The sequence below is a fragment of the Bos taurus genome, chromosome 1, assembly GCF_002263795.3.
Source record: "Bos taurus isolate L1 Dominette 01449 registration number 42190680 breed Hereford chromosome 1, ARS-UCD2.0, whole genome shotgun sequence".
Classification (NCBI taxonomy): domain Eukaryota; kingdom Metazoa; phylum Chordata; class Mammalia; order Artiodactyla; family Bovidae; genus Bos; species Bos taurus.
The window spans coordinates 95,199,770-95,214,040 of record NC_037328.1 but is presented as its reverse complement, the minus strand read 5'-3'; the positions used below and the strand labels follow the sequence as shown (position 1 = coordinate 95,214,040).

General features: G+C 40.3%; 1 protein-coding gene across 11 annotated transcripts in view; it reads left to right on the top strand.

Annotated features, from left to right (window-relative positions):
* FNDC3B (fibronectin type III domain containing 3B) overlaps nucleotides 1–14,271 on the top strand; it is a 358,677-nt gene that overhangs the window by 265,872 nt on the left and 78,534 nt on the right. For all 11 annotated transcript variants that reach the window (NM_001206211.2, XM_024992081.2, XM_024992092.2 and 8 more), the window contains 2 exons: nucleotides 8,075–8,213; nucleotides 11,274–11,327. In NM_001206211.2, the coding sequence (NP_001193140.1) occupies nucleotides 8,075–8,213; nucleotides 11,274–11,327 (193 nt within the window). The remainder of the gene's footprint in view (nucleotides 1–8,074; nucleotides 8,214–11,273; nucleotides 11,328–14,271) is intronic.

The following is a 14,271-nucleotide window of genomic DNA, read 5'->3' as shown; positions in this document are numbered from 1 at the left end:
ACCTTTGCTCATTGGCCATTCCTCAGTGCCCTACACTTTCTGGCATCAAGATTGGGAGTCCACAGAAGTGCTTCTGGTCATAGAAAAGTAGATGATACCCTGAACAGAATTTTAAAATTATTTTTATAAAGTAACTTTTATTTCACATATTCTTCTAAGATCTATTGGAACATGTGGCTTAATGTATGATATTTTCTATCAGTTATTTCATTATAGACCTTCCATGCAAACCATATGTTCAGCACGAATGACTAAATAAAGTCCTTCCCATGTTTCAAGTTTGGACCATAAAAGGCAATAGGTTTTGAATTTGAAGTCTAGTAATGCAAATATGAAAATTATCTCTAACAAGAGCTAATGCAGTTTGCCAAAGCAACTCACATAGTTTGGTTTGTAGTCTGAAATCTCTTCTGTGATTTTTTTTCAATCTCTTCCATGACTGCTCTGGAAGGCAGGGCCTGCTAATTTTAGGAAGAAACCCAGCCAACCACCAACCTGCAAAGAGAAAAGTATCAGAGCTCATCTGATTATCCAAAGATATATCAATTTGCGAACAGGCAGATTTATTAATCTGAATGTGATCCATAATATCTTTTAAGTTTTCATTAAAACTTTCATTTTGTATAATTTTTAATTTATCCAGAAATTCTTATTTTATCTAACCTGGTGAACAACAACAAATTCTCTCTCCTTTCTTCAATTGTGCATGTGTATATCAAGATGATGTAATAAAATTGCAAGCATCCTTTGTTATACTTTACAATGGTTAGTTCACACAACATGTTCTGTGGTGGTGGTGTAGAGGCGGCATAGCCTAATAGGAAGAGCATTATGTTAATTATCAGTAGGCTTGAATTCTAGTCTTGTTCTACCGTGAATTGACTGTTTCAACTTTGGTCAATCACAGAGATTCCATGCCAAAATTTTCTCGGTAACAAAAGTAGGGCAAGTTGGGGTGTGTTCAGGTAGTAATATCTTATTAGCTGCACAAGTGTTTAAAGCTGTGTTTAAAGCTATACATGAAAGAGTATTTTCATTCAGTCATAAATGGTTTTTACATTCAGTCATAAAGTGTAATCTGCTTAGCTACCGCACTGTTCAGATGAACTCTATGGCAACCATCTTTTCCCTTTTGAGTCAGTTAACTTTAGCCCAAACATATTGAACTTTTCACACCATCTACAAACAAAAAGATTTGTGTAACTTGTGAAGCAGAGATGATAATAGTTTAACCATTCTTTCAAATGGTGGATTTAACAACAAAAAACAACAGAAAATGCAGCACCATATAGGGAGTCATGTAAATGTTTTCCATGAGACATTGTTAACATGTGTTTCTTTTTTTCTCTGTCTTTTAATGTTCACTGCCATTGTTTTACTGAAGGTTTACTTTATTAATTTTCTGCTCATCCATGAGCTGATGACATCTTTTTTGAAAAGATTTAAATGCCACAGTCTGCCCTTTATTTACTATCCTGTCTCTTGTTTCCCTTAGTTTCTTTTAAACCCCTCTTACAAAGGGTAAACTTTAGAGTTTACTTGCACATGAATTCTTCTTACATGACTTTTGAACACCTTCAACTTCTGGGCAGATAAAAGGAGTAATTAATGGAATCCCCCAAAGAAATAGAAGCATGAGGTGGTTACCTCCCAGGCCTTGGACCCAGACTTCCTCCTGACACATCAAGGATCGCACCTTAGTGACATATTTGACACATATGTGACACCACACATATACAGCCTAAGGCACCACCAACTATTATTTAGCCTAGCACTGTATTGGCCAGAGAGATGGAAAATTCTCCCTCTCTTTGGTCATAATCTCTTCTAGAATTTTAAAAAATTCTTGACTAAGAAAAGTATATACAGTCCAAATTGTAGTCACTTTGATCTGGCTGTGTGGACCATTCCTTCTCTTTCCTTATACTGTACAGCCTTTCATTTTTCAAACTAGAGAAGACTCTCAACCCCTGCTTAGAGTCAGTTTCCTCTGCCCTGGATTGTGTTCAGAGGCAGCTTGATGACACTGTAGACAGAGCTTCGAATATGGAGTTAATGGCTCAGTCACTTACTGTAGGTGTGTGATTAGGCAAGCCATGTAAACTTCAATGACCATGTTTTCTCATTCATAAAATGAGGATAATGATATTAGCCTCAGAAAGATGGCGTGAGAGCAAATGATATATATGTGCAAATCTATTATAAACCTGTAACATGTGCAGATGTTGTTTTTGTTTTATTGTTCCTAAGTTGTTCTAAAAATAAAAAGGACCTTTGTGATTCAGGTTCTTTGAACCTATGTATAGTTTGACCATACCACTCACTATTTTATTGAGATAAAGATGTATCATAATTGTTGCTGAAAAAAGGAACAAAATCTCTTTTTATGATGTAATAGTAACATTCTCAGAATCTTGGTTCCAAAAATGTAAGTTTTTATCAACATGGTGGCCTCAAATATAATTTTAAATTTAATAGTCACCTATAAGGCCTCAAAGGCTGTGTGGAAACGTTTCCTCCCTTTTCCACAACAGAAACTCCAAAAGAATTCCATTACTATATAGCTGCAAAATGAGCCATTATATTTGTTGCCATTTTTATTTATTTGTACATTACCAATTTAGAGAGTGTTGCCTTGGAGGAAGTGTGGCGTGCTGATGATGAAAACAAGGATGCTTCTTTTAGCAGCACTGAGCCAACTGTATTCCTCTTCCAGTTCTTAATAGTAAACATTTTGACAAGGGCCGACAGAAATCTCTGTCCAGATAACTCTTCCGTAGAGTAACGAGTTTCTTTCTCAGGTACCGACGTCTCACCTGGGGCTCCTTTTTTTGTTGCTTCTGATTTTGCTACTCTGATCCCATCCCCTTCACGTTGCTTGTTATCTCTGTGAGTTCTTTTCCAACTTTTTCCTCCCTCCTGTTAGTGAATATTGTCTGAGTTCATCAGCCAGATACACAACCATTTTTTAAAGTGGCTGTCATGGCTCAGTGGAGCAATGGATAGCACATTGAACTTCCAGAGTAGCAGTCTCTCGGTCGTGGAGCTCTGTCATTGAGCTGTGTGGGGCTTGGCATCAGTCTCCAGGCAAGAGTCGCTCTTGACTTCTACTTGCCGTCACCTCACTGTTATTGGGAATAATTTATTAAGAGACCAGTGGCATCTTTGAGACTGTGCTATAGATCATGTGTCTGTGGCTGTTTAGACTGGCACTTGCCATGCCCTCCACGCCAAATTCCACGTTGAAAATTGTATCCTGAGACATTCCAGGCTTTAAAGGTTTTTTCCCTCAGTTTTTGCTTTGTATTTTTGTGTCATTACTCCACATATTCAACCACTTTTTTTTTCTCCTAGTGATTGAGGAAAGTAATTCCTCAATAATTCCTCTATTACGTTGATTTAAAAAATCTAGGTGCTGAGTCCTGAGTTATTTTTATTAAAGTCATCACTTTAAGTCCTGAGTTATTTTTATTAAAGTCATCACTTTAATTACCCAGTTCTTACACAAATTGCTTATTTTGGTTTAAAAGAAGTCAATTTGTTATTGTCAAAGTGTATTTATTCAGTGCTTCCATATAAGGCATTGTGTTATGTATTGTATAACACCACCAGTGCAAAATTTCCCGTGTGTGTGTATGTATATATGTGTGTGTGTATGTTGAGGAATAAAAAGGAATAAGAAAAATCTAGTACATATATACACATAAATAAGCCACATTCTATTTTATAATACTTATGCATAAGTTTGTAACTTTTATAATCAAAAACATTTATATATTCATTTATTTGCACATATACAAAGAAAAGTACATCCCTTTTTTAATTGGTAGTTTTATAATTAGTACTGACATTGAAGCCATCATTTTACTGTGGAAGTCAAGAATTTATATTTTTATAAATGATAGGATAATCAAAAATTTGAGTGATGGAATTGATAGCAATTTCATGACAAAATGTGAAGCTGTTTTCCAGTCACTGGCATAAACAATTTGGCAAAGAAGTTGCCCAGAGATGATATCATGTAATAACATTTCCCAGAAAAATTATGTGATGAAACATTTCCAAAAATATGGGCTTGACTAGCTCAGAGTAGGGTTATGAAATAGGTGTTATTGACTAGAAATTGTGGCTCCTAGTATGTTACAGATGTGCCGGAGGAAGTTGGAGGCAAATTTCTGAAATTCTTGGAGCACCTGTTTCATAAGCACTTAGTATTTAAACTGAAGCAAATGTAAAAACCCAGCACAAGATTAATTAGAAAAGTGTCCTCCTTTCTGCTAGTATAAATGCTTAAAGAACTGAATTGTTTGCTGATATATTTAACCTAGGACTTTGGTCCAACTCCACAGATCCTCCTATCACATGGTCGTTAGTAGACAAAACACACCGTCATGTGAGAAACATTACTGCAGCATTCTTGAAAATGTAATGCCATTTCCCGAGACTTTTCTGTGAAAGTTGCTGGTAAAAATGGAGCTGGTAATTATTGCAATTAGTTGCTATCTATTCATTAAACCATTTGAATTGATAGATGTAATCATAAGGCACTTAGATAATCATGTCAAGTTTTAGATCCTGTGTGCATCGCATTTATAAAATGCCACATAAAATGGATCTTGTTTCCTTTGCAGACAGATTTTTATCAGTGCAGAGCACTGACTCCTCATTTAGACAAACTGTGATATTCTCTGAGTGTAAAGACAAGGGGAATAACTCCTGGCGGCCCACACAACTGTGCCTCCTTACCTACCTCAGATTTTTATCAGGTCCCTTCATTCTGCTGTCATCCTCCCAGTCTGGCTGTCAGTGCCTCCTTTATTCATGTTTCGCTAGCCTGAGTATGGATTTGGGACTCCAAGAATCTCATTACAAACAGAGAATGAACTTAGGACTGAGTCCAGGTCTTCCCATGTAACTACCTGTGGTCTGCCGGTTCTCGGCAGGCCCGTCCCCGCCCTCCTTTCCCCTGCCCTGTTACCCACGTGGAGTTCTGGTGCTGAATGTGCTTGTGGATGTTTAGGACTTGGTCTCCCCGAGTACAGTCTGAACTCATAAGCAAGTGCCTACTGATCACAGCATGAGATGTCTTCTGGTAATGAAAGTGGGTAAAGAGGATTGGGTAAAAGGCAGCTAAAAAGCCATCTCAGTGCCAGGTAGACAGTAGGGAGTGATAGGGACTCTGAACTGGACAGCGCCTGCCCCATCTATAGAGGAGCTGCTCTCAATTTCATTTATTTTTTATCATTTTGGACTTTGGTCCAGTGGTTAAGAACCTGCCTGCCATTGCAGGGGACATGGGTTTGATCCTTGGTCTGGGAAGGTCCCACACGCTGCAGGGCAACTAAGCCCTTGCGCCACAGCTACTGGGCCTGTGTTCTAGAGCCCTTGGAGTCTACGTACCACAGCCAGTGAAACCCAGGCACTAGAGTCTGTGTTCAGCAACAGAAGAAGCCACCCCAATGAGAAGCTGGTATACCACAACTGGAGAGAAGCTCCCACTGGCTGAAGCTAGAGAAAGCCCATGCACAGCAACCCAGACCCACCGCAGCCATAAATAAATAAATCAAAATAATTCAGTGTCTGTCATTCAGCTCTGCAGCTCAGTGTTGTTAGAACTTACACTTTTCAAGAGAAGCCAGAGATTCACTTTTTAAAATGAGATCTCCATTTTTTTCCAACATTGGCTTAATTTTTGACTTTTTATTTCTGAAGATTTCAGTAGTCAAAGTGGACTAATGAACTCTCATAAGCCCACCACCCAACTTTTTATTTCCTTGGTGCCTTCACCAGCCCGCTCCCCCAACAGTTATTTTGAAGTAAAGTCCAGACATACTCTTGCACCTGTGAACCACATTACCATCATCACACACCCTACGCCCATCCAACAAACAAAAATTGTAAATTCCTTAATGTCTTTAAAGTCCAGAGACTGTTCCCATTTCCTCAACTGTCCTAAAAATGAAGGTTTTGTTTCTTCAGTTTGTTGTAATTGGAATTCAGACATGGTCTGCATATTATGTTTGGCTGATAGCTCTTAAATTTTTCTTAAGCTATAGGTTTTCCCTCCATCCTTTTTTCTCTTCTTGCAATTATTTGTTGAAATAATAAATAAAATTCTGTCTGTAGAATTTTCCACATTGTGAATTAGGCTGATTGCATCCCTGTAGTGTTGCTTAATGGTGTTCTTTCCACATTTCCTATAAAGCAGTGAAGAGGCTTAAACAGATACAGGGTCCGTTTTTCTGGCAGGGATTTTGTAGATAGTGGCATGATCTCTCCTTAGGAGTGCGTGATGTCTGCTCATCTCTTTTCTGGTGGTCGTTGCCAATGTCCTTTAATTCATAGGTGGAGGTAATATTTTAACACTATCTGTCTTCCTTCCCCCGACACATATTTTGGGCCAAATAAAACCCATGAGTGATCAGCGGGAGAATTCAACTGATCTATTAAAGTTCAAGCTGGAACCCTGCCCATGTCTGGAACATTCTGTGATTCATTTTAAGCAACTTACTCCCAACAAGCCTGTCCTGATGCACGGAAATGATCCTGCCAAATCTGCCATTCCATTTTCTATTATCATTTGCCTATTTACAGAGAATGCAAAAAGGAGCATTTCTTTCATCAGGTTGGGTGAACCTAACGATAAAGCATCTTTTGTTTGGATCACGTGTCATGGTATGCTCCCCTAAGGCAAACAAGTCAAATAGCCAGTAAATATGTGTTTTACCTTTTAGAATGGAAGGGAGGCATGTCTGTTAGTACTTTTGACTTGTATGGCCTTTGTAAAATTTTTGTGGTGGACTTTGAGGAGAAAGGATTTTAAAAATCATATACCTAGGTAGCTCCTATTTTCCATAATGTTATCTTTAGCTGTTGTTTATTCATTGAGCAGAGTGAGGGGAAGTGGATTGTGGGTGTTTAGAAAAACATAATTGCAGGATGAGTCAGGACATTGGGGAATACAGGATAGCAGTTAGATCTCCATGACTGAGTACAGTTGATCCAACTTTCCAGCTGTGTAGCTTTGGGAAGTTTACTTCACTTCTCCAGTCTGAGTTTTCTTCTGTCTTTAATGGCACCTCACAAAGAATTGTTAAGAACTAAGGGCTTGATGTATTTACCAATTCTGAATAGCTTAATTCATGCATCTTTTTTGGCAGCACAGGTTTCTTTGTTGTCTTTTTGAAAGAGTATGTTTTCAAGCTTTTTTTTTTTAATCCCCAATATTTTTTTAAAAAAAGGTTAAGTAGAAAGGAAGATGATAAAAATCAGCATAATCCTATTTTATGCTATTTGCAAGGAGTGTCGTTTTATAATAGTGTGTTACATGCCTTTTCTTCACAGCTTCTCTGAGAAATCAGGTCCATATGTCGAGTGTTGAGCCAGGCATTTTAATGTTCAGAGTGCACATTTTTAATCTTGACTCCAGGTGTAAGAGTTAGATGTTCACATGGATAAAGTGTACCTGAACAATGTTGTTATTGAATTAAAGAAAGATGCACCTGGCAGAAGCAAGCCTGTTTCTGTGTGAAATGTCCATATTTCTATTGAAATATCTGCAAGATGATAAACAGTTCAAAGATGGTATCTACCTTATTGTTTGTATTTCCACCTCTCTCTCTCAGGTTGTGGACTCTCCCCACCATTTCTTGTTTCCTTCCACCCAACCCTTAACTGCGCCTCTAGCCTTATTCCAGAGAAAGTCAACTAGAGAGGGCCTTGATGGATTTTAGAATATATATTTGGAGACCATTTCGGGGAATAAGGATATGTCCTTATTTAGCATATTCTTTTCGGGTCTGTAGACTCTGCCTGTCTTAAAGGAGGCTGGGTGGTTCTGACAACTAGAGGGAGGAGAGAATGCACTGAGGCACGTGGCCTGCTGGAATTATTTTCCCCTGAAAATGGTGACCATGTCAGGTGAGAACAAGACTAGCAAATAAGAATAAGGGTCACAGTGTGTATTCCATAAATTCTGTTCCTATAGGGAAACCCTGGGGCAAAGCTGAGATTAACACCCCAGTATGGTGTGATAGGCCTCTGCCACTGACTGTGTGTGTGTTTCCGTTTCCAGGGTATACGCTATGTACAATTCCGTAAAGGGTTCCTGCTCTGAGCCGGTTAGCTTCACCACCCACAGCTGTGCGCCTGAGTGTCCCTTCCCACCTAAGCTGGCACACAGGAGCAAAAGTTCACTAACCTTGCAGTGGAAGGTGGGTAATGCAGCGTGTCGAGAACATTCTGAAGTCTGTGGCTGTTTGAAACATTTATTTAGCAATATTCTACTTTGGTGTTGGCATTTTCTGCATTTTGACTGTGAAACAAATTATTGTAATATCAAAAGTTACCATCTCTGTAAAAATTGGGCACAAGAATGAGAGAGAGAACTGTGAAATCAAGTTTTAGCTTTCTTTGCAGGGGTGTCTCTTAGGGTCATGAGCAATTCTTTACAAGTGGTAAAAATACTTAAGATACCTAAATGTCATCACTTTCTAATAGTTTAATTCAACAGACATTTGAAGACTTGAATAAAAATTTTGTGAAGAAAGATTTAGAGCTAAAGTAGATTTATGGTCTATTGGCTTCTTTCAGTGGTGACTCTGAAATGTCTAATACTTAAATCTGCCTAGAATGTTTAGTGTTCTAAACTACATTAAGGTTTCATTAAATTTTTGCCAGTTAGACCTTATATCAGTTAGGATTACTAATTATTTTTTAACATCCGAATTATGTAGTAGTTTTCATGAAATACAACTTTTGGGCTACCAATAACTCTTGAGAAAGAGAGCCCCTTAAAGTGTATTATTAACTTACCAGTCACAATTGTGTATTTGTAAGAAAACAGACTGGTATCAATCTCTATAGCGATTATTTCTATGTACTTACTTATACTTTAAAATATAGTTCAAAATGTAAAATTAATAGAAGTCGAGATAATAAAGACTTATAGTACTGGGAAAGAACACAAATGTGCAAATAGGATGACTAGGGAGATGCGTTATTGGTGAAGAAATACATTGTCCTTTTGTTCTTAGACCAGAGGATCCAGTTTATCCTGGGAGCTGTTAAAAACAGTTGAGCGTAGTCGTTAGCAACAGAGCATGGACTTCCATAGACCCCTCTGGTAGCCAGTGGTCAACACTGAGCATGTTATTTGGACAAAGGCAAAGTTGTAGAATCTGAACTATTTTATTTTCCTTCCTGGCTTCCAGGGATAGTCCAGGTCAGTGATTCCCCACCTTTCCAGTTTTAACACCCAACTGATCATCACTGTTTAAGTTCTTGAAGCATACACATCCCCTTTAAAATGTGTTCATTATTTACACATATACATATGTAAATACATCTTAAGGAAAGAATCAAAATCCATTTTTGTTTGGAGAATATAAGATAATTTTCTTTAAGATTCCCAGAGGGACCATGGGGTCTTACAAACCTTAAGTTGGGAATCACTGATACATACATTCTGCTTAAAACCTGGATGTAATTCAGGTCTTAGGCAGACCAACAACTTCAAGAAAAAGGTTTTTTACTAGGAGGAAAATGTTTCACATTTTCTTTCTCCCTTTATTTAGTTGTAAATCAGAAGCATATTTTTGTTCCATTCAGTTATGTGCAAAGTTGAAAGTTCTGGATTCAGTTCAGTTTTCTTGTCCTTAGAACAGGTTTGCTGTTCTCCAGGGACTCCAGCTGGGAGCTCCAGCTGGGGGTGCAAGGACAGGTGGACCATGCGCTGGCTGCCCACCTGTCCTTGAAGCCATCGGGACACTGAGAGCTCGGGGTCCTCTAATGTCACTTTGTTAGCACCAGGACATAGGGCTGCACAAATACTGAGTCTGTGTCCCCACCCTCAAGGAATCAGAGACTCAGTGGTGGGGCAGAGCATCACAGAGGAATATATGAGCATCATAAATATAGTCCTTACCTGAGAAATGGGTTCTCAGCTAAAGCTTTGATTTTGTACGTTATTTACACTCTAAATACATCCCTATGTTTTCTCCCAAATTGAGCCCACAAAAGCCTGAACTTACAGTGTAGTAGAATATGCAACACTCATTTGTAATTGGAGTCAATGAGTGGGAGTAAAAAATCTGGAACTCCCAGATTTTAGGACTCAGAAGAAAGAAGGAAAAGAGGGAAGGAGAGGCGAGGGATAAGAGTTTGTTAATTAACTCATATTTACTGAGCCCTGGATGTTTTATTATTAAGAACAATGAAGCAACAGCTATTGTTTTTTGGGTGCTTCCTGTATAAGACCAGGACGGTTTAGTAAGGGATTTACATATGCTCTCCCAATCCCTCAAAACACCCATGCATTCTTGGAAAAAGAAACTAAGCACTGATACTGAGCCACTTATGTTAGACCACCTGTGACAGCCAAGCACGCTGGGCTTTGGGTAGTTCTGGTGACTCGGCTACCTTTTGCTAGGGGCAGCTCACCACAGTCTGTGGAGCCCTGGCTCTTGTCCTGGGGAAATCCAGGTGCAGGTGTGTTTGTGCGTGGAGACGTGGTCTTACTAGTGCTGTGAGGGACCCCAGTATAGCCCCTGCTGTGGGCAGGTCTGACCTTACAAAGCTGTCTTTTCTCCAGAGTCTTTTACTCCTCTTCCCATTGTCCAAAGCCTGTTTTCTCAGTGAGGGAGATCTCAGTATTGTGCTTTTTGGAGGAAAGCAAATGATGAAACATCTTTTGGCTAATGTGCTAAGGGCTAATTGCCCTAGTAATCTCTCCAGGAGATCCCAGGTTTTCTCATTTTTTTAAAAAAAGGCCAATCTTAATGCCACAGAAGCCTTTCTAATCTTAACCTCTTTAAAACAAACAAAAACTATATGGGGAAAGTTACAAAAATATAGACTCTGAACTCTTAAACATAGGTGGGTCAGCTTTACCCTATCAGATTCCAACGTGTCGTACCTGTTTCTCTGCATTTTTCTCCCTATATCCTTGAATTTTTAAGGGTCCTCTTAAAAGTTTTATCTGCCAAGGAACTAGGGTACCGTGTGGGTGTGGAGGTAGGGGTGGTGGGGAAGGCAGGCTCGGCTGTTTGTGGGGTATGATTTATTAATAGTGAGGGCTCTCCCTACTGGTTGACTTGTGTTAAAATTGGTTTGTGGAAACGTTTGACCAAAGAAATGGAGGTGATACGGAGGGTTGTTGCGCTATGGGGAGAGCCTAGGACTAGTACAGACAGTGGATTTGAACCAAGGTGGAGAGCTCAAAACTTTTGTCTGTAAAACAGTTTTCTGTAATCTCTTTTTTTCTTTTTTTTTAGGCACCAATTGACAATGGTTCAAAAATCACCAACTACCTTTTAGAGTGGGATGAGGTAATCATATTTTCATGTTCATCCATCTAAAACACCTTTCAAAAATGAAACTGCTGAACAAATGCCATTTTATTCTTTTTTGAAGATATGCTAAACACATGGAAAAAATAATGTAAGGAGAGAAAAATTTAAACCAATAGTTATTGACTATGGAAAATGAAAATGACTGAAATATAGTGAATTGTGCATTAAAATATATTTACTTGGCTTGTTTGCAAGAAATGCCACAGAAAGAAAAGACAGGGTCTAACTGCTCTGAAGGCCTTACTATCTGGCCAGACATTAATGAGTATTTTAAGGGCTTCCCTGATAGCTCAGGTGGTATAGAATCTACCTGTAATGCAGGAGACCCCAGTTCTATTCCTGGGTCAGGAAGATCTGCTGGAGAAAGGATAGGCTACCCATGTGGCTTCCCTGGTGGCTCAGCTGGTAAAGAACCCACCTGCAATGGGGGAGACCTGGATTCAATCCCTGGGTTGGGAAGATCCGCTGCAGAAGGGAAAGGCTACCCACTCCAGTATTCTGGCCTGGAGAATTCCATGGGGTCGCAAAGAGGTGGACATGACTGAGGGACTTTCACTTCACTTTAATGAGTATTTGGAACTGACTTCTTTGTTATCTTGACTGCCAAGGGTCAGCCTGAATCAGTGGTTTCCATCAGGTAGACCACACTGTGGCCTGAGAAGCCTGGTTTGTGTCTTTGCTTTCAGTGCTGTGTGCTAACTCTGCCCTGTTGAATACTGTCTGGGACTGGGGCATGGAGGGTGGGCTGCACTGAAGGTCTCACCTACCCACGTGCGTTCACCCTACCGGCTAGACCATCCTAGAACAGTGTCACCTTTTGTGTCTGTCTCACCAGAGACCTTGTATAGTATCCATGGTGAAGTCTTCTTACAGTCAAGGCCGCTCTCTGCTGAACAGTGACCCGGTGCTTTTCTAGCCTCACTCACACTGCACAGACTCTCAGGCTGGAAACATTGGATGCAGAAATCTTCTCTTTCTAAAAAGCAACAATACTATTCCTTTAAATCTTTATTCTGTTCATTCATTTACCCACATTTTATTCTCTTTCTGTGGTAGAGCAAATGGACTAAGGATTTGAAATACAGGAAATGTGGGATTTGGGGTGCCATCCAAGTTAACTAGTCTTTGTGACTTAAATTTTAAAGGCACTGAAAAATTCAGCACACAAGCTTAGGCAAAAAGTCAACTTGTCGAGAGTAGAAAAAAATATTTTAACCCAATGTTAAATGAAAACGGGTGAAATTCTCATGATGAAATCTTGATGTGGAGAGGGGGCTCCTTATCACTTTTTGCAGAAGCATATTTTCCCATCTGGGTTGCGTCTGAACAGCTAGAGTTCCAAGTTACCAAAGACAATGATCTATTGTTTCTAGGATCCTTGTGAATGGCTCCTATGTACAGATTGGTGAAATCTCAGGCTTAACTGGTATATTTTACAGATTAGATGGATTTCGTTTTAAGGCGGCTTGATTGGAAGGTGAAACCATCCCCTATGGCCCTGGTGGTTGAGGTTTTACATGGAGATAGAGGTTCGGGAAAGGAGGCTTTTTTCCTCTCACATGCCTTCTCAGAGCACAGCACGTGTGTTGGGGGAGGGTGGGGGGTGGAGTGCGCCTGTGTTTTTCCTCTTCTCTGCCTTGGACCATGGCTTCATAAGTTAAGTAAGGTCAGAGAAGTGGAGTGCTTGAATGGGAAACCTCCAAGGAAAACTCAGGTGCTACAGGAAATGGTAATGGTGACTCAGTCGTTGGCTATCTTCCCTTCGAATTTGAATTGAAAGTGTCCTGGCACGATTCTGGGAGGAACATACTACAGCCTCAGATGAAATGGAGAAGCTCTGTCTAATGACCATTTATAATCAATAGGACCCACTCTTAACTAGTGACTACAAAGTGTGAAGTTGTTTATCTGGGGCCTTCTCCCACCTTTTCCCTCCTTGCTCTCCTTCCATCCTGTACTCACTTCCCTCCTAGTTCTTTCCCTTTCCTCTTTATATACCCTCCCACCTTTGAATTTCTACTAGTGTCAGCTCTGATGGGCTTTCCTGGAGATTTCAGGCTAATTGACTATAGATCATCACAGGAATCCTTTTATGACCTGTGGCTTAATAATTCTTCAAAGAAGAAAATCAAATGTGTACACACAGCACACCGTCTCACCTGCAGGAAGTGTGAGTGCACAAGGCTCTGACTCTCCCTCCGAAAGCTTCTGCTGGTGGTTTCTGAGCCAAGTGCAGCTGCTACCAGGTCTCCTTCCAGACCGCAGCAGTTGGTGGGGGGGTGCATCGGGGCAGGAGAACAGAGCAGCCTTAGGCTGGAGTCACTCCCCCCACACCCAGCCCTCTCCAGAGCCAGAGTTTGCCTCTTCCAGCCACACACCCCTGGCCTCTCTGGCACCCAGGGGGCTGTAGAAACAAGCTTAATGGGCAGGAAGGAGGTAGGGTGTGCAGAGGAGCAGATCCCCACCTGAGGGCAAGCAGGTGTCCTTCAGTCTCGAAGAAACTTGTGTTCAGGAGTCACACCTGCCCGTTTCCTGCTGGAGCACCTGGTCTGAAAATCCCAGCTTAGGTGAGGTGACCCCATCCACATACATGCCACCATGGATGTCTGGGTGTCCCCATATTTTTATCATATCAGCACTGGCTAAAGTTCCCAGAATACTTTATTCTTTGACTCAGTTTTTAATCACGATTCCAGTAAAATAATCAGTGTAAAATTCTGAAGATGTTAGCAAACAAGAGTACAGGGCTTCAAGTGCTGCTGTCAGGTTCTAGAAAAAGACCTTCATGAATGAAAGAGCGGTAGCAGAGAGGCCACTGGGTGCCACCCCTGGGAATGCTGTGCTGAGTTGACCTTGGGGAAAGCCACCTCAATCAGTAGCTAGCCGCCTGCTGGTCTCTGAAGACAGGTGTGACCCTAAT